Source organism: Kogia breviceps, chromosome 3 (assembly GCF_026419965.1).
Source record: "Kogia breviceps isolate mKogBre1 chromosome 3, mKogBre1 haplotype 1, whole genome shotgun sequence".
NCBI lineage: Eukaryota > Metazoa > Chordata > Mammalia > Artiodactyla > Physeteridae > Kogia > Kogia breviceps.
In genome coordinates, this window is record NC_081312.1 from 37260757 (window position 1) to 37279860 (window position 19104).

Here is a 19104-nt window from a genome sequence, read left to right on the forward strand (position 1 = left end):
GCGATGATGCTGCCCCACAGAGAGCTGACAAGAGCAGGGCTCACACCTTCAATAACCTGCCCAAGGCCAAAACCAGCAGGGGTGAAAGTGGATTCAGTTTTAATGTTCTGTACTTTCAACTATCATATCACCTCCTACTGCTTTCTTACTATACTGAAAGAAGCTCCAAAAGGAGGTCTATTGGTTTCTTTTACTTGTGTATTGGCTTAGTTTACTATTTCAATCCTGTATTGCAGTAAGAACAATCTGCAGATGTAGGATACTGGGCAGATCTATGGGGGAACCTGGGCACAGGATCAATGCAGACTCTGGGACAAAGTTAGTCCAAACTGCAAGTATGTCCTTAAGCTTTCCTCTACCTCCCTATTAGCAATTTTCCTCCTTAAACATGCATGAAACCTGTAAGATAAGATTTGATAATTAAATCATCTCAAAGTGTAAATAAACCCCCTCACCTTTCATATCTACAGGGTTCACTCACACTTTAAGGGGGAAATTCTTTACTCAAAAATGATGCATTCCCTGAATTTCAGGCATAAGCTCCAGGCCTGTCGAGAAGAACTGGGAGGTGCAGAGCCTCAAAGGGGCCGGTGGGAGGACCGAGTCATTCTGTGAAAGGTGCCCCCAAAAGTCAGTTGTGCTTATGTATAAGCACCACCACAGCCTATGAATCAGGCCCATCCTGGATTCAGTCAAGGTCATACTGCCACTGGGAAACAGAATTATTATTCAGTACAAGCAGTCATAGCATCATCCTTGAACTGAGACCAAGATGGTCCATAGCAAGACGATTCATCGTATCGGGCCCGACTCCAGCCTCCTCCTCAGCAATGAACTCTGCTAGTTCGGCATTTGTGTGATGGCTTCAGTAATCAATTTGAGAAGCACAGGTGAACAAGCAGCGCTCTCTGCTTGCAGCACTCACTCACCGTTCCCACCAGGGGGTACAGGAAGCCAGCCCCAACGCTGGCGCGGATGTCGCGAATGGGGAGGACAAAGCCAGTGGGCACGCCTTTTTGCTCTGGGTCGTGAGACAAGGACAAGTGTGTCTTGGCCATGCAGATGGGCAGATTCCCAAAGCCCTGGGGAAAGACAGGAACAGAAGTGGGACAAATGAAAGGCTGGCAACGCAACGAAGGACATCCAGGCACTGTGCTGATATGGCTTCCGCAATTTATTTGAAACATCCAACTCCCTTTATATACATCTCTACATCGCTGCCCTCCTCCAGCTTAGTATTGATTTAAAAAAAAAAAAACCCTTTGTTGGGTGAAGGACGTAAGCACTCACAACCATATCCTGCAAGTGAATACTTCACTTTCATTTATATAACCAATTAAAAATGATAGCTTGGAGCAGACATGAAGGTACGACTAAAGGCTCTCACGAAAGACACCCCATATTTCCTCATGGCTTTCCCACACTCACATACCACCTCTGGGTAGATAAAGAACTTGGGACCGGACCACCTAATCCACACTCAGTATTTAAAAGGGGAGAAGGCTGCTGCCCAGAGGAGGGAAGCAATGCCTGGTGGGCTAGAAGAATGCAGGTATTCTGACCCCAAGACCTGCTGGATAAAGAGCTGAAAGTACCAACCAAACATCTACCTGCTTTGTGTAGACTTCAGCTTTGTGCTGTGCTTCGGGGAGCAATTCAATGTCATCTGCCCCATAGATCTTCTGTGCAATGATCCTGATTTTATCCTCAACTGGGAGCTAACAGACAGGAAAGAGAGGGGAGACCATGACTAGACACCCATGAGGACACGAACCTTTACTTACAGCCATGTTCCAGGTCAGAGTCCCCAAAAGGGCCAGAGAAGTTTTTATACATATACACAAATAGGCAAATAGTTTGAGGTTTATTGGATTAGAACTTTTTTTTTTTTTTTACTACCAAGCCCCAGATTGTATACGTGGAAAATGTCCCACAGGTGTAAAACTACTGTGTGTGTGTGTGTGTGTGTGTGTGTGTGTGTGTATTTAAGACCTCACTATCATAAACAATACTGCTCACTACTCAAGAATAACTATTTCTTCATAAATAAAAAATAATGCTCCAATAACGACTATCAGTCTCCTGTCAAAGCAGACCTGGGATACTGTTTATGAACTAAGGCAACTGATATCCATTCACAGAACCCCGGGTGTGTACAGGAGAGGCAGATGCTATCTTTAACACAACATACTGATTGTTAATTGCTGCTACTTAGAAATAGTTATAAAAACAAGATCATCTACATATTTAAACAACTCAGTTGTTTAAACCAACTTACACAATCAACATGCAATGGGTGTGGTGGGAAAGGATATATTTTCTATGGCACCTGTGCAAACAGTGCAGCAGAGGGAGGCCAGTGGTCCAACGAGTGACCTCTAGGTCTAACAAGGAAGCCCAGGGCTGCTTCCTCCAGGGCAAAGCTTTCGGAAGTGGGGCCTGGCCTCTTAGATGCTGCTGCAGCCTAGCTCAAGGCACTAGGATTCAGAGCAAACAGCACAGGGAGAAACTACCCAAAGGAAATGGGAAGGTCAGCTACTCACAGGTAACCTGGGTGAGCAAATCACTGAAATTAGGCAACATCAGACTCTATGCTCCCTAGCAACTAAGGCTAAGAGAACACTGAGTTTTGCTTTGTGAAAGAAATAATTATCTTAAATAATGAAAATAAACATTTTCTGGGGCTTCCCTGGTGGTGCAGTGGTTGAGAGACCGCCTGCCGATGCACGGGACATGGGTTCGTGCCCCGGTCCGGGAAGATCCCACATGCTGTGGAGCGGCTGGGCCCGTGAGCCATGGCTGCTGAGCCTGCGCGTCCGGAGCCTGTGCTCCGCAGCGGGAGAGGCCACAACAGTGAGAGGCCCGCGTACCGCAGGAAAAAAAAAAAGGAAAATAAACATTTTCTTTTGAAGTAAACAGTGATCATTTGTGAAGGGGCTTTGTATAATGGATATAAATAAATATAATTGTCTATTCAATTACAGCTTTATAAGGATCCAATAGGAACTACTTTCATCTGCCTCTTATAATTGGAGCTCCATAAATGCCAAGGCAAATTCAGAACTTGTGAAGCAAAAGTACTTTCGTTGAGGAGTGATTTAAGACCAACAGATGCTTAAGACAAAAAGTGGCAGCCTCCTGTTTGTCAGAACAGAGAAAAGTTCCAAGTAGAAATGGGTTATAAAGTCCTCATTACCCCACTTCTTCCAGGCCTCCTGCTCGCCTTCAAGGACTGGGTTTCCTAATTCAGGTACTGTGGATGGGGGCTTAGAAAGGGTGCCTATAAATGCTTTGTATTTGTGTGCAAACTTGTGTTTAGGGCATTTCCTAAAAACATGGTTGGCTGAACAGGTTTTCAAACCAGTCTATAAAACTAAAGCTCAACAGGAAAATGTCCATGTCAGTAGGAGAATGTTAATTAATTGTAACTAAGATATAAGAGTATTATACCTGCAAGGGGCAAAGAAAACAAGAGATGGTTAAAATTCAAGAGAAATAGGGTTTCTTCGGTCTACCTTTTTATGGCTATTTTTGAAAGTTTATGATTATCTTCTAAAAACCAAGCCAGAAAGCAGCCTAGATAATACAAGCAGAACTAGCTTCAACATCCATCCCATGTTTCTAACACTTTCCAATTATTGTGGGCATACTACTTAATGTCTAATCACATCCTGAAATACACAGAGAACTGAAAACAAAATACAACCCTATAATAACAACATTTTTGTGAACTATCTTTACTGCCTCCCAGAATAAGCAGTGCTTCTGCCTGAGCCAGATGTACCATAATTTACTCAGTGATGGAAAGAATGCTGAAGCCTGCCAAGGTGATTTGGTTTTGCACCTGAGTGCTTCTCTGAACTTGAGGCAGCGTCTGTACCAGGAAGTGCACTTCGTGGGGAAAATGTTTCTGAGTTTGATGTAGCCCCTTGCCAATTTGCCATGACTCTTGCTTCTACGTGTAACCCTCTCTCCTGCCAGCAAAGGGACTGGACTGTGAGCCTTTTCAGAGTTAGGATGTGAGCCAACCTCCTGGGGTGTTCTTGCCTGTATGCCCTCCTCTGCCCGTAAGCAGCAATGGGTGTTGATAATAAAGCTGTCTGGAGTTGAGAGTCCAGGCTGTGGTCACGTGGGAATCAAACCCACAGGCTGAAGCTGCTAAACACAGGCTCTAAGCAGAAGCAGCCACACAGAAACTGCACTGTGCTTTTTGTTTTTCTGCATACAGCAGGTAACCCACCTTGAGGTCATACAGGAGCTGGAAGCTGCTGGGTGCCTGAGCTGCCCTCTGGACGGCCTGAGCCAGCAGCAGGGCGCCCTTGCCCCCTTCTGCCCAGTGAGTGCACTTCACAGCATCAAAAGCCCCATTTTCTTTGGCGAGGCGGGTGATGAGGTCCAGCTCCGCCTCCGTATCTGTCCTGTAAAGGCAGCACTTCATGTTAAAGCATTGACGATGGCTGGAGAGGACAATCTGTCATGTTTTGTTTTGTTTTGTTTTTTTGTGGTACACGGGCCTCTCACTGCTGTGGCCTCTCCCGTTGCGGAGCACAGGCTCTGGACGCGCAGGCTCAGCGGCCATGGCCCACGGGCCCAGCCGCTCCGCGGCATGTGGGATCCTCCCAGCACGAACCCGTATCCCCCGCATTGGCAGGCGAACTCTCAACCACTACGCCACCAGGGAAGCCCCAATCTGTCATGTTTTTGCCATTAAAACCCATGTGAATTACCCACTGATAAACAGACACTAATCAAGTAATACTGCCTGGGTTTGAACCCTGGCTCCACAATTTACTAGCTGGGTGATTTTCAGCCAGTTACTTAAACTTTATGTGCCTTGGTGTCCACATGGGTAAAATAGGCATAATCATAGCATTTATTTCATTGGGATGTTATAAGGCTTAGACGGTAAATGCATGCAAAGTACTTAAAACATTCTAGGCACATCATAAGGAATCGATAAATACTAGCTTTTCAAAAATTTTGCCTCCTATCTTGCTGTGGTTAGACCATCAGAACAAGACCAAAACCAGCATTATGATAACTAAACAACCCACACAAGTTCTTTTACAGGAACACTTCCAGCTCAAAACGTTTAACAAATTGTCAAGACAACATCCTACCAGACCTGGTGAACTAATGGAACTGTGTAGGGCTATGACCTTCTCTTAGCACAAAAGGCCTTTAAAGACCAAAAAGAACAGTTAGCTTCTGGCCTCTGTGTTACCCACTTCACCTGGTGGAGAAGGGCACCCACAAGAGCCTAATCTGACTCTGGACCCTCAGCAAATGAGGTAATGAGTCCCCTGTGACATATGCAGTACCTGTCATATGGCAGGCTCTCATCAACAGCTCCCAAAGCACAGGCTTAATAACCAATAGCAGTAACTGAGGAAGAGAACAAAGCTAAAAGCTGGGCTGCACAATCAGCACCAGGAGATGTTTGCTGGCCGTTTCCCACAGTCCCCCTCGACTCTTACACTTCATACTTACTTGAAGGTGTTCACGGCCACTACCACTGGAACTCCAAACATCCTGGCATTTTCAATTTGTTTCTTCAAGTTACTGAAGCCTTTTTCAACCAGCTCCACGTTCTGCAGAAACAACAGTGGAAGGTCTGTGAGGTCAGAGAGCAGAACTGAAAACAGTTGCAGGTTCTTCTTAAAAGAGAAACTGTCTCCTTGACCCAGAAGCCACTCACTGTCAGGACAAGCCAACAGAGACGTGCTGGAGCCTGCAGTCCTAGAGTGAGCTGTGCTCCTGTCCTGGCTGCCCTGAAAGGGTGAGATTTGCTAGTGCATCTGCCCTCATCATGCTGTATCTTAATAGCTTATTTGCTGTTTGAACGGAATCAGCTGCCTTTAAATAAATTATATTTACAACCCCTGTTTTATAGATTGTAATGTACTTATATGGTACAGCAGTACAAACTGACTGTTCAGCATGGCACAGACCCTGCCATCAGAAGACAGGGCCTAGCATACATAGTGTGTGGCATTTGTCAGAAAACATGGAGCCATCAGTGATGCTCTCACGGGTTTAAATGAACTCAACCATAAACCTTTTTTTTTTTAAATTAATTTTTATTGGTATATAGTTGCTTTACAATGTTGTGTTAGAACCTTCTTGTGTCAGAAATGAGATAAATACCATTTTTAAGAACCAAATACTATGAAATTTAAGGGAAAGTAATTAAGGAAATACATTTTAAAATACGCTTCCTGGCGCACTGCTTGCAGCATGGGAAAACTGCAAACAACACAAAGCTCCTTCAGTAGGGGACTGAGCCAGTGAATAATGATATACACACTCGATAAATATGTATCAGGTACATGTTATGAAAAATGCAAAAATCTGTATTAGCATGGAACCTCTCAAAGATGTACTGAAATGGCAAAACTATGAAGAGATTAATTAATCCCATTTTTGGACAAATACAAAAATACATGTGCATATTCATGGAATTTTTTTAAATGTTGAGAGATACGCACCAACAGTTAACAGGGGACTCAAATCATATATATATTATATTCTTGTATTATTTAATTTTTTTAACAAAGGGTATATTATTATATAAGCTTAAAATACATTAAGTATTTTAAAAATGAAAATATCATAGTCTTATATAAAAATAAGTACCCTAGATCATGAGTAAAACCCAGCAGTAATATCACTTGGTTTGTGGACTCCATAAAACAGCAGAAAAAAGGTAAGATATATAAAACAACTGAGATCATTATAAACATGATTTATGCTTTTTCCCCCTTTAATAACTGAAAACTGAGATTAGAATTTAGTTGACATTCTAAAGAGCACAGATAATTCCTTACCTCTAGTCACATGAAAACCAATTAATACAGAAGATTGATTGAGAATAGTTTTAAATAAGTAGCATTTCTTAAATGAAGACACCAGCTGGGCCAGTGAGGGGCAGTTGCTCTAATTAGATGCAGGAAAGGCTGCGGGGTGGCAGGAGGGCCAGAACTGTGAATTCCCCTCCTACGCATGAATCAGACAAATAACCATAAAAGGCAAATCATAACTCAGAAGACAGGCAAACTGAAGGCACCAGCAATTCCTTTTTTTTTTTTTTTTTTTTTTTTTTGCGGTACGCGGGCCTCTCACTGTTGTGGCCTCTCCCGTTGCGGAGCACAGACTCCAAACGCGCAGGCTCCGCGGCCATGGCTCACGGGCCCAGCCGCTCTGCGGCATGTGGGATCCTCCCGGACCCCTGCATCGGCAGGCGGACTCTCAACCACTGCGCCACCAGGGAAGCCCACCAGCAATTCTTTGCTATCTGCTTTTGAATTACTTCATTTGGGGGCTGAAAAGTGACCCTGTACTGCCTGACAATTTAAAAGCCTCCAAAGAAGGCAGAAAACTTGAATCAACAGTGATAGCAGCCGAACTTACCATCTCATTCGGGGGCCTAATCTCTCACGTGATAACTCCAAACTGGTGCTAGAGATGTTTCTCCGATGGTTAATGATATAAATATGAAAAGGTCTGAGCTCACAATTCCTTGAGCTCCTGTTTAATGCCATAAACCAAATCAGTTTATGAAAACTGCCTAGAAAAATAACCAGGATGCTGACCCTATCTTGGCCCCTTAATATGGATTTAACTCTGCAGAGGAAAAAGCATTTCAAAAAAGGCCTCTGCTAGCTTCTGATATGAACGGCATTTGAGAATCAACGTGCTAATGCAGGGAAGACAAGGAAACTTCCATGAGATCAGTGCAGGGTTTCTCAACCTCGGCACTACTGACATTTTGGGCTGAATACTTCTTTAGAGTGGAGAGTGTCCTATGCATTGTAGCATCCCTGGCCTCTACCCACTGAATGCCAGTAGCACTCCCCACCTCAAGTTGCAACAATCAAAAATGTCTCTAGACACTGCGAAATGTCCTGGGGTGAGGGTTGGGATGGGGCGAATTGCTCCTGGTTGAGAACCAACCACTGGTCTAGGGCAATGGTTTTACTGACATCCTATGCGACATTCTATGCGGGCAATTGCTTTATGAGGCATTTCTTCCCCGTTTCATTTAGTACGGTTCTTCAGCACACTGCAGGCCTGTTAGCACACCCTGCTCCCAAGAGTAACCCTGGGTCATAACGACAGCCCAGTCATTTCTAAATGGGCCAGGCTGAGAAATGCTGATTCAGAATGTGGTGCTTTCTAGGCCAAGTAATTAGAAGTGACTGGAGTTACCTCCTCTATGTAAGCCTTGGGCAGAGGAAGTCCAGCAGTAACCTGGAAGGAAAAGAAGCAAAGTCAGAGGCATTTTCTACTTACAATTAGAGTTCAGCTTCAAACAGTGCTTTGCCATGTGTTAAAGGCCAGAAGCTGCATGCTTGGGGGATACACAGCAGTAGAAGGTTGTTTTCTGCCCTGAGGATTTAGAGCTGTGACCAATACTACGGCACAGAACAAAAATGACCGCTCTGAGCAGAGTGGGAGACCTTCGTGGCCCGAACTGAAGAGGTGAGAAGGGATGAATCTATGAAGGCAGGTGAGGGAAGGGATGTGTCCTTGGCAGGGGCAATAACCCCAGCGAGTGAAGCACACAGCAGTGGGGGCGGAGGTAAAGCTGAGTGTAGAGAACAAGGAAGCTGTGAGCCCGGCAAAAGCCACCCTGAGACATCTGCCGTGAAGTCAGATGCCCGGCGAAGGGTCCATGAGCTGGTCCATGGAGCCAGCCCACTCCCTGTGAGGCTGAATGGGGCACGTGAGCAACAGGAACAAGAGGGAAACAACACACAAGGATTTTCTTCCTCTGTGGATGCTCACTGTTCCAGAGGTACCTGGTGGGTCAGCCCTGCTGCATTCCACGGGGAAGTGCAACAGGGTGAAGGCACCAGTTCCAGGGACCCCACTGGGCAATGGACAGTGATTAAGAAGCCTCCAGCTTGCTCTGCTCCCCTTCCTCAGAGACACCATGTGCTCCAACTCCAAAGGGGCCTCGGAGTGGCGGGGCACGAAGCAGGGACCTCAGCCCACGGTCCGGGCCACACGTGGCTCCAGCAGGTAACAGGAGCAGCAGGCGAGGGTCCCGGCAGAGCTGTGTGCAAAGCTCTCCTCTCAGTGCTGCCAGCTTACGCGCCCACAGTGTTTTCCAGACATGAGATCAAGAGGAGAGGAGGTGCAAAGGCGTGAGGGTGAGTGAGGGGGTGCGAGAGAGAGAAATGTTGGTTATGATCAGGAAGAAAAAGGGAGTCTGTCCTGCACGCCTAGCAGAAAGGGGCATCCTGGGTTAGGAGCGCCTCGGGGACGAGTACGACTGGAGAGGTGTGCTGGGGCTGTGACAGCAGTGGCTCTCCCCTTAGTGGGGACCTAATCCTTTCATGGGGTCCGAGAGTTCAAGACTATTTCCATAATTCTAAGACATTATGGCCCTTTTCACTCTCATTATTTCCTGAGTATACAATGGACTTTTCCAAGGATTATGTGACCTTTGATATCACAACAGATCAAATGCCAAAGATGAGAATCCATCGGTCTTCGATTAAGCCAGATACTGAAGAGATCTGAAAAACGTACAATGCCTAAATGTTGTTTTGGAAAATGTAGTCACTTTTCACTTAAAAAAAAGTTATTTACGTTAATATTTAATTTCTAATATAGTAATTATCACCAGACATAACTCACCTGAACAAAGAGCTCTTTTAGGCCCTTAATAATTTTTAAGAGCATAAGGAAGTTCTGAGACCCACATTCTTGAGAACTGCTATAACAGGAAAACCCCTGATCACTACACTAAGAAATAGTGATTTTCTTCTGTAGGTGAGGGAGGTCTTATTTATCAAGTTACTAGACCAGCTCCTGGACGACAGGAATTTAATACTTCAACTAATTTCTGAAAACGAGCACCATGTCTTCACAGGCAGGTGCTGAAGAAAAGGTGTTAAAATAATAGAGCAAAAAGTACAACTTCTAAGCAGTATGAATTCAGGAAAACACAAAGTTCAGGTTGGAGCTGAAGATAAACCATGCTCACCTGTTTCTCCCCATCACCTGGAGGCAGTCTGGAGCTCCTTCTCCCCCGACTCCAAGCTGTTAGCGGTCCTGCCCAGCACCCACCTCCCAATAAGGGGCTGACCTCTATCTCAGCTAAATGGTTTGGTTGGCTGGCTGCCAGCATCACCATTAGAGGGAAAAGTGACTCAAATTGAAAAAGAACAGTCTGAACATAAAGGAGTTTTTTTGTAAATATAGTCAAGCACATGTCCTTGGAGGGGTTTTGATATTATCAGGTGTTTTGCTCCCAAAGGTAGGCCATGAAGACAATCTCGGCCCTCTTAAAATGCCAAGAGCTGGTACTGCCTAGGAGTGATAAGGCGGCCAGCACAGAGCCTTCGGAACATCCCCTGCTTCTGGCAACCCATTAATCATGAGGACGAGAGCAGCTTAGTGAAGAAACTGGCACAAGTCATCCTGTTTCCCTTTAGCCTGCAGAACATTTCTGAGAATCAGACTCTTCCAACTCCTGATCCTCACCGTGGGGCCGCCTCCGTGCATTTTCAGAGCCCTGACAGTGGCAACAAGCACCACCACATGCGGGCGGAGACCAGAATACCGGCATTTGATGTTAAAGAACTTTTCCATTCCGATGTCTGCTCCGAATCCTGCTTCAGTCACTGTCACGAGAAGAGCAACTGTAAAAATGCCATCCCAACTCCCTTGATGTTAAAAGAAAAAACAGTCTATCACTGATTTTGCAAAAATCTTTTTTTTATCACTTTTTTGCAAAAGCACTCACCTACAAACCCTTCGGGACCAACAAGCTTGAGTGCAATCCGGTCTGCAATGATGGAGGAATTCCCGTGTGCGATGTTGGCAAATGGCCCAGCATGGACAAATACTGGAGTGCCCTGTGGAAATCAAGACATCATGAGCGAAGCTGCCCATCCTGCTTCAAAAGGGACCACTTTGGTAAGGGGACCGAAATTAGCTGGAATCCAAAAGAAAAAGACTTCCCAAGGGAAAGTATGAAGCCGCCTCTTTTAGATTTCAGTAAAGTCCCAGCCACAGCTAGGAGAAAGAATGGGAAGAAAGAGATGACCAGGGAGAGAAGGTCTCTGACTCCCCAGAAACAATCTGCTTTACAACCAATCCAGGAAGGCAGGAGTCTCTCTGCTCACCTCTAATGTCTGCATGAGATTGGGCTTGATGGCGTCCTTCATGAGTACTGTCAATGCCCCGCTCACTCCCTGCAAAACAAAGGCATGAAGGGTTGATTCCCACCAGCAAAAAAACCTACCTTTTGAAGCCCAAATTCAACATTCTTAGGTCTTCCTTTTTTAGCCATCTTGGACCAATGAGTACTTTAACCTAAACTAGACCACCCATTCATTTGTTTACTTATTTTTCAGGATATACAATAAAGTTGCTAATTGTCTTAAGGGAGAAGAGAGAATGAAAATGACATCCATATGTAAATTCTGGAAAAACACATAACCCTGGAAACAAGCATCTCAGTGAAGCTCTGTTGCTGATCGATGGGGAGAATCCATTTTAGACTCATGTACGGTATGGAAATGCTAGTTCCTAAGAGTACTGAATTATAAGTAACTTTGGTGTCTGGGCAGAAATGGCTGTAAACCTGATTTAATATGTGTCTCCTGTACCTTAAACTGAAAATTTACCCAGGAGTTCAACACCAACTCTTACATATCAGGTCCCTCTTTTTAAGCCATCCAACCACCGATGAACAAACTGGTATCACTGTAAGATAAAGCTATAGATCCCACTTATATTCAGTTTTAATGAGTTTCTAAGTTCCTGGCTTGGTGTAAAAATTTAAAACAATTTCTGTTCTTATACACATGTTAACTGTGAAAACAGGAAATTAATATTTCCCCCCTTTTCCGGATTCATCTGACAGACCGCTAATCATAGGCCAACCATTTTGGTGTATGTCAACACAAACAGGCTTTTAAAAAAGTAATCTAGGGGACTTCCCTGGTGGCGCAGTGGTTAGGAATCTGCCTGCCAATGCAGGGGACACGGGTTTGATCCCTGGTCCGGGAAGATCCCACATGTCGCAGAGCAACTAGGCCCATGAGCCACAACTACTGAGCCTGTGCTCTAGAGCCCGTGCTCCTCAACAAGAGCGGCCACCGCAATGAGAAGCCCGCGCACTGCAATGAAGAGTAGCCCCCACGCGCCACAACTAGAGAAAGCCCACGTACAGCTACGAAGACCCAACGCAGCCAAAAAAAAAAAAAAAAAAGTAATCTATAAGATCATCTCATTTCAAACTCCATAATACCATGTAGATGGTTTAGAAATAATCCTGATGCGGACAATGAATATAGCAGGACCATTAGAAGAACTGGCTGAGCTGTCCCCAATGTGGTCATCAGCGTGGATATGGTGCCGAGCCTCACAATGAGAGGCCTCTGTGCAGGGAGGCCTGTCATGGGGAGAGGCCGTGGGGTGACTCAAAAGCTCAGCTCTAAGGGCCTCACATGGTCTCCTGAGGCTCTCTGAAACCGAAGTCAGACACCCTCTCTTGGAAATACTCACAGGCTGAAGATGTTGCTCAAACCACCTGTGGTCTATTATTGGAGCATACCATCTATCACTCACTATGAAGTACTTTTAATAAACTTTATAATTATCTAGTAAGTAGCACGATCATATGAATGTATTAGTTAATTGCAGCACCTGAAGTACGCCACAGTTTTTGTCAGTGGTAACTGCTGAGAAATGCTGGGACAACGGACACAGATGGATCTCCACGTCTGGAGTGCTCAGGTACCCACCAGATCTTCGGCGCTAATGGGCTCCCCTTTCTTGCTGGACGCCACCACCATTTTGCTCAGTCTCTCTCTCATGTCTTCTAGAGAACTGGTGAGAGCCAGGACAGCCATGATTTCACTGGCCACGGAGATATCAAACTGGGCCTGTTGGCAGAGAAAAGACGCATCAGGGAAAACTGTGTTAAACAGAAGCGTGGATTGCAAAAGTAATCCTTGTTTGCATCCCAGGCTTAAACAAATGGCTTAAAAGGACAGAATAAAAGAACAGTACAAAAAGAACTTAATGAAAGTAACCTTCCAACAGTAAAAATTTGTAATTAATTATTCTAAGACCTTGAGTAGTCGATTTTTACACATAAATGTTCTAGTAGGACCAACGATCCCTGTGAAGGCAGCTTGTAATCATGTGATCATGGTTTCCCTAACATACAGGGGACTAACTCAGAAGCTCTTACACCGAAGAGACATACTGCAAAATGGCCACAAAAAAGCCATTTTAATCAATTCATGTACAAGGATATTCACTTGGGGCACTCCACCTCCAGGAAAAAATACTGGGGGAAAAATACACAGGTGACACATGGGATTTACTGCAAAACCTGTCAGGAGTGCTCAATACCACACACCTACTCGCTCCCATTTTACAAGCGAGAAGGCAGAACAACACCTGGCAGTATCACTTGATCAGGAGGGGATGGAGGAGGATAGAAGCAGCAAAGATCTAGTGCCCATGAACTAATTTACTTAGAAAGTAACAGGCAGTTACCGTCCGTGTGTGCCCCTTCTCCGTCGGAGCCTGTCCAATTGTGATCTTCCTCAGGAATCTGTCATTGGTATCCAGCACTACGGTAGAAAAGGAAGATACAGGGCCCATGAGCCATGGCTGCTGAGCCTGCGTGTCCGGAGCCTGTGCTCCGCAACGGGAGAGGCCACAACGGCGAGAGGCCTTCGTACCGCAAAAAAAAAAAAGAAAAGGAAGATACAGTAGGGAGGGAAAATACAGCAGATATAGTAGAGAGGGAAAAGGACCATAAAGTCAAAGGAACCAGCAAAATTTTAAGCAACAAATCTAACTTAATGACTATAATATTTGATTTCAAAATTTATGGTAAAGCTGGAACATGGGTCCAAGTTTAGAAATGATGTTTGCATACCATTAACGTGCAGGAATTAAAGACAGGACTGTAGAGTGGCTTGGTTTATTCTTCCTAGAGAGTTCAAACAATTAACTAGAAACCTGGCATCTGTTTCAAAGCATATTCCACACTCCACAAAAACCAGAGCAGGCCAGTTTTTCAAAAAGCCGAGGTTTATGTTGTTCTGTGGGATGACTCACTGATCTTACATAACCCTGAGACACACAAGGCCCATAAACACAGGGCAAAGGCAATGCCTTCCGAAGCAGGCTGGGTAACAGACCTGCTCTTTCCTTTAGCACACTTAGAAGAAGTAATTTCCATTCTGATGGCAGAACGTCTTTCCAACTGCATACCCTTGGAAAACATGGCAAAGATCAACCTACTAACTAATCTTAATCCCACCTCCTAGGTCTAACTACAGTGAACATTTTAGTGTATTCCCAATTTTGTTTTTTGTATGACATACCAAAAATAACAACAAAACACAAAATGAAAAACAGCAGCAAACCAGTTCACACTCTTTTAGGGTGGGTCAAAGAGGAGAGGCACTTTCAAGGTACTTGATAACAGGCCGAATTATTTTCCTTAAAGACTGTAATAATTTAAACACTAAAAGCCGTGTCTTGTGCAGCACTTGGAGAAACACACACACCGCCCCATTTGATAAGTGAATGATGTAATGAGTTGTTGGAGTTTATCCTTATTTTTTTTAAAAAAATAGTGTCTATAATAGTGTCTATAATTTCTGTGTATAAAACAGCCAGTCAATGGGTATGATCCATGTTTTCCCTTATCTGCTTCTACTTTCTTAGCATGAATTACATACAAAGCAAAGGAAAAATGATTGTGATAATAAATTTTCAAAATGGATCTTTAGCTTATTCCTCATAAAATATTATACCATATGTCTAAAGCTACTGAAGCAAAGGAAGAGAAATATCAGTGTGGTTTTAGATATTAAGAGAGTTGCCTTAAAAATGCCATTAGCTAGCACAGTTACTGAGCCAATGACAGTCACAAAAACAGTCAATAAATTGCTTGTTAGCTGCAATCTGTGCATCTAGATGAAAATTTCTTCTCAGCAGTGACAGAGTTTAGATGCATACACTGTTGGTACAAAGTAAAACTCTAAGCCTAGAGTTTGACACAGAGAAAAGCAACATCTGGCAGTGAAACCAGGCAACTCACTCACCAATTGGCTGGATGGTTAAACCTTGAAGGCTACCTACTTTGTTACAAGAGACTTTAAGAAAATGAGGTAAAAATGAGTAGGCAAGCTCCAGACCTACAAGAAAAATCAAGTCACTTATGCCAGACAAGAGTTCTAAGAATAAAGGGCAACATGATTTAAGAAGTGATTAAACATCTCTTCTCTACTTAATAACACCAAAATGTCATAAAATGCATAAAATGAAAGTTGCAAAATGTTATTTTTGGTTTATGTATGAACTTCCTTAAAACCCTCCTCCTGCCAAAGAACACGGAAGAGCCAGCAAAATGTCCAACTAACCGAACAAAAGGAGGTTTGATTACAGCTAATAAGGAGGGAGACTGATGGAGGTGGCCAGGAAAACGAGTGAGTCGCCATCTCAGTCAGGCCTTAACCATGAAAATACCAACACACAAGCTATGGACCTCCCATTTTACCAACTCTAAGGGAGGGCATGGGGCGTGCAGTATAACCAAACCAAAGGGGTGTACACCCTGCTCTGGTACCTCTTTGCCAAGTTATAGTTTCTGGATCAATGTCCAATCTTGCAAATCTGTTTATCTCTTCATCTGTCAGTGTGGTAGGGTCAGTCTTTTCAATGCCTAGTCTCTGAAGAGGTAGGAAAATTAAAACAAAAATAAGACAAACCAAACAAAAGCAGGTAAGATTTTTTTTTTTTTTTAATTTTTTATCCCTATCTCCAGATAGGGGAAATATAAACCATGTTAAATTCAGAAGGGAAAACTGTGATCCCTTTGGCTAAATCTTTATTTCCCATTCACACATGTACAAAGATATCATTAACATGTTTGTCCCTATCACTGAGAACCAGAGGCATTTCCCTAAACCGAAGCCCTGTGTAAACATAGTGACCAAAAAGTGTTGTACCTAACTCACCACATGCAAACATATTGAAAGGAAAAGCTTTTTCAATCAAACAGTTGAGTAGCCCAAGTCAAATGCAAAATTAGAAGGGCAAAACCAAATATCGATCAATAAAAATCAATGAAAATCACCTTTAATGCTTTTTTTAAAACTAATATGCTGAACTTTTGAATATATTTAAAGGGATAAATAGTCCTTTCAATGCAGAAGAAAAGAACAGACATTGCTCTAGCACAGTACATGCTTTTTAAGTAGTACTATCCTTTCACTGCCTTCTTACTATTCCAAAAGGCACAAGAAGGGTTTGTTTCTTCCTCCTCACAGAACTTGGAAATTTATTTATTTACAATGTGTACCATGGTCAAATACTGAAATGGAAAATGCCTTTAAAATGTACTCTCGGGCTTCCCTGGTGGCGCAGTGGTTGAGAATCCGCCTGCCGATGCAGGGGTCACGGGTTCGTGCCCTGGTCCGGGAAGATCCCACATGCCGTGGAGCAACTAAGCCCGTGAGCCATGGCCGCTGGGCCTGCGCGTCCGGAGCCTGTGCTCCGCAACGGGAGAGGCCACGGCAGTGAGAGGCCCGCATACCACAAAAAAAAAAAAAAAAAAAAAAAAAAAAAAAAATGTACTCTCTTTTTCTCTTAACTCACGGTAGATCCGAGTGGCCCCGGCAAACCCTACTCTTCCCATAGTTCCCTTCCTGTGTTATGAGGACCTTGTGTTAAAACCTCAGGTGTGTTTTCAGAGCTGGTGCTCACTGGCTTGTCAAATAGCATCACAAGCCTGGAACATGACATTGTTTACAGAAGTCAGAAAAACCCTCAGTCACTAAGCTGAGCATTTGCTGTTGACAACCCTTCTTGACTGAGTACCTGGTGGGTAGACTGTGATAACACAGCACAAGGGAGGATGCCTGGGGACCAGGAAACAGAAGATCGACGTTCTAGTTCCAACCTGGTGAGGGGTGCTGTGGCCATGGACAAGTCCCTTGATCTCAAATCCTAGAGCTTTTCAAAGGATCATTTAAACGTTGAGTCCAGCCCCTCCCCACACCTGACAGAAAGTTCCATCAGCAAAGGTAAGATTAGAAGTTGCCTGCTCTTCTACAGCACTTGCTGCCTTGCAGAACACAGTTATTTTACATAACAAGGTAATAGCTGACTTACCTTATGCAAGGATTTTTTGTGGGGTGCGAGAACAAGAGAAGCTTAAAAAATATCAAACTGTGTAAAAGTCACTTTTTCTCAAGTCCAGAGAAAAATGCATATATATAAATAGTGACAGAACTGTAAAGCAAGTAGGGCAAAATGTAAATCATTACTGCATCTGCAGCTTGTGTACTATTCTTACAGCATTAAAATATAAAGTTGCAAAAAATTAAAAATAAGGTGAGTGTAATTACTATTGATAACATGGTAGCACATACCATTTATTGAATGCTTATATGTGTCAGACAGTCTAAAGAATATTTACAGATATATAACATTTCTTTCATATGTAAAAGTAACACAAGAATATATTTTGAATTTTATTTTGAAAATTCCCTTGTGCTACCCCTTTATAGCCACACCTTTCCCCAACCCATAACTCCTGGCACCCACTGATCTATTTTCCATCACTATAGCTTTGTCTTTTGAGAATGTCATATAAATGGAAGCATACAGTATGCAACCACTTGCGGCTAGCTTCTTTCAAGCAACATTATGCCTTTGAGATTCATTCAAGTTGTTGTGTGTATCAACAGTTCATTCCTTTTTACTGTATGGATGTACCAGTTTGTTTCTCCATTTATTACTGAAGGATATTTAGGTTGTTTGTAGATCTTGTTTCTATATGAATACAAGTTTGCATTTCTTTTGAGTAAATACCTAGGAGTAGAACTTCTGGGTCATATGGTACAGTGTATGTTTAATAACTATATATTTGTAATAGAAGTTCAAATAAAATACAGAAGTAACCACTCTTGCTTAACGCCCTGATGATGCAAAGAGCAGGTATTCAAACTCCAGAAGCTGCTATGCTGCCACGCTGGCATCCTGACTCCTATATCCATGCTATAAAGAAGTGTCATTCTTCTTAGCTGAGAGCAGGTCATCAGTGCTGTACTGATTCTGGGACTAACCACTAAAAATTCAAAGGTAAGTGAGAAACAACCTCTGCCACCCATCTTTATGTATATCATAACCTTATGACTATGGTTATGGACAAACTCATCCAAAATAGGCTACTTTAAGGAGATTATCACCTCCTATCAATCACCTAATTTCACACAGTATCAAAAATGAACAAGGGAAAAGCTTACCCGTAACCTCCGGATTTGGATATCAGAGAACTTTCTCACTCCATTTACTGATGGTACCAAGCGATTAAAGAGGGCCTTAGAGAAAAGCAGGAAGAGGGCTTTTAAGAGAGAGGAACGCCACTGTCTTGCCACCTGCATTATTGGTACCCAAGGGTCCAACCTTAATTCGAGTGCTTCAAACCTTTCGAAAGTGCCCGTGGGGGTCTTAGCAGCCTACCTTGTCTGTCTGGGTCTGTTCGTGGAACATCCGGGCATCGATGGCCGCAGCCACAAGGTTATTAGCCGCAGTGATGGCGTGGATGTCACCAGTGAGGTGGAGATTAAACTACAAAAGGGTAGAAGCCACATCAGTCTTCCAACTTCTCTGCATCTTTTCACGTTCATTCTATTGCAACCAAACCAGTCCCTATGTTAAAGCCAATGGAAAACTGATGGCAGCACAGCTAGTGGACAAACACCAACACAGCTATCTCCTGAAAACAAATTACTATCTGTCCTCAGAAGGAACACCGATTTTCCCTAAGAGACGTGGCCAATAACCATAAACGCCACACCCCTGGGATCAACAGCAACACTGGATTAGTAAGAACACACTCACGTCCTTTGAACAGTGAGCAAGAAGTACACTAGAGCGAGCCAACTCCATGCCTATATGCTGCTCCCACCTCTGTGGTTATTACTTTGAATTCACTTCATGTTTGTTCTTCCCTATCTCATGCTTCATTTAATCACTTGCTTATTATTTTCACTGCAAGCCAGGCTTTGAAGTCCTTGTCATGTCAAAAAAGTAAGCTGTTTAAAAGTT

At 43.6% G+C, this 19104-nt stretch overlaps 2 protein-coding genes across 7 annotated transcripts in view; one reads left to right on the plus strand and one right to left on the minus strand.

Annotated features, from left to right (window-relative positions):
* The window catches only part of ZBTB25 (zinc finger and BTB domain containing 25), a 56245-nt gene extending 44480 nt beyond the window's left edge, over positions 1 to 11765 (plus strand). The window contains exons 6-7 of one of the 3 annotated variants that reach the window (XR_010839532.1): positions 2985 to 3250; positions 11370 to 11765. Coding sequence is in view for 2 of the 3 variants with exons in the window: in XM_067028342.1 (XP_066884443.1) it covers positions 2985 to 3029 (45 nt within the window). In the remaining variant the exon portion in view is untranslated. Of the gene's footprint in view, positions 1 to 2984; positions 4259 to 11369 lie in introns of those variants that run through there. The other 2 variants (XM_067028342.1, XM_067028345.1) reach the window with 2 other exon arrangements.
* Positions 1 to 19104, minus strand: part of MTHFD1 (methylenetetrahydrofolate dehydrogenase, cyclohydrolase and formyltetrahydrofolate synthetase 1) — a 60361-nt gene that overhangs the window by 3927 nt on the left and 37330 nt on the right. For 3 of the 4 annotated variants that reach the window (XR_010839530.1, XM_059059061.2, XM_067028336.1), the window contains 13 exons: positions 18517 to 18624; positions 18300 to 18374; positions 15617 to 15719; positions 13528 to 13604; positions 12765 to 12905; positions 11139 to 11207; positions 10757 to 10868; positions 10495 to 10634; positions 8209 to 8250; positions 5491 to 5591; positions 4241 to 4418; positions 1611 to 1718; positions 930 to 1082 (listed from right to left, as the gene is read on the minus strand). Coding sequence is in view for 2 of the 4 variants with exons in the window: in XM_059059061.2 (XP_058915044.1) it covers positions 930 to 1082; positions 1611 to 1718; positions 4241 to 4418; positions 5491 to 5591; positions 8209 to 8250; positions 10495 to 10634; positions 10757 to 10868; positions 11139 to 11207; positions 12765 to 12905; positions 13528 to 13604; positions 15617 to 15719; positions 18300 to 18374; positions 18517 to 18624 (1407 nt within the window). In the remaining 2 variants the exon portion in view is untranslated. Of the gene's footprint in view, positions 1 to 929; positions 1083 to 1610; positions 1719 to 4240; positions 4419 to 5490; positions 5592 to 8208; positions 8251 to 8801; positions 9092 to 10494; positions 10635 to 10756; positions 10869 to 11138; positions 11208 to 12764; positions 12906 to 13527; positions 13605 to 15616; positions 15720 to 18299; positions 18375 to 18516; positions 18625 to 19104 lie in introns of all 4 variants that reach the window. The other variant, XR_010839531.1, reaches the window with a different exon arrangement.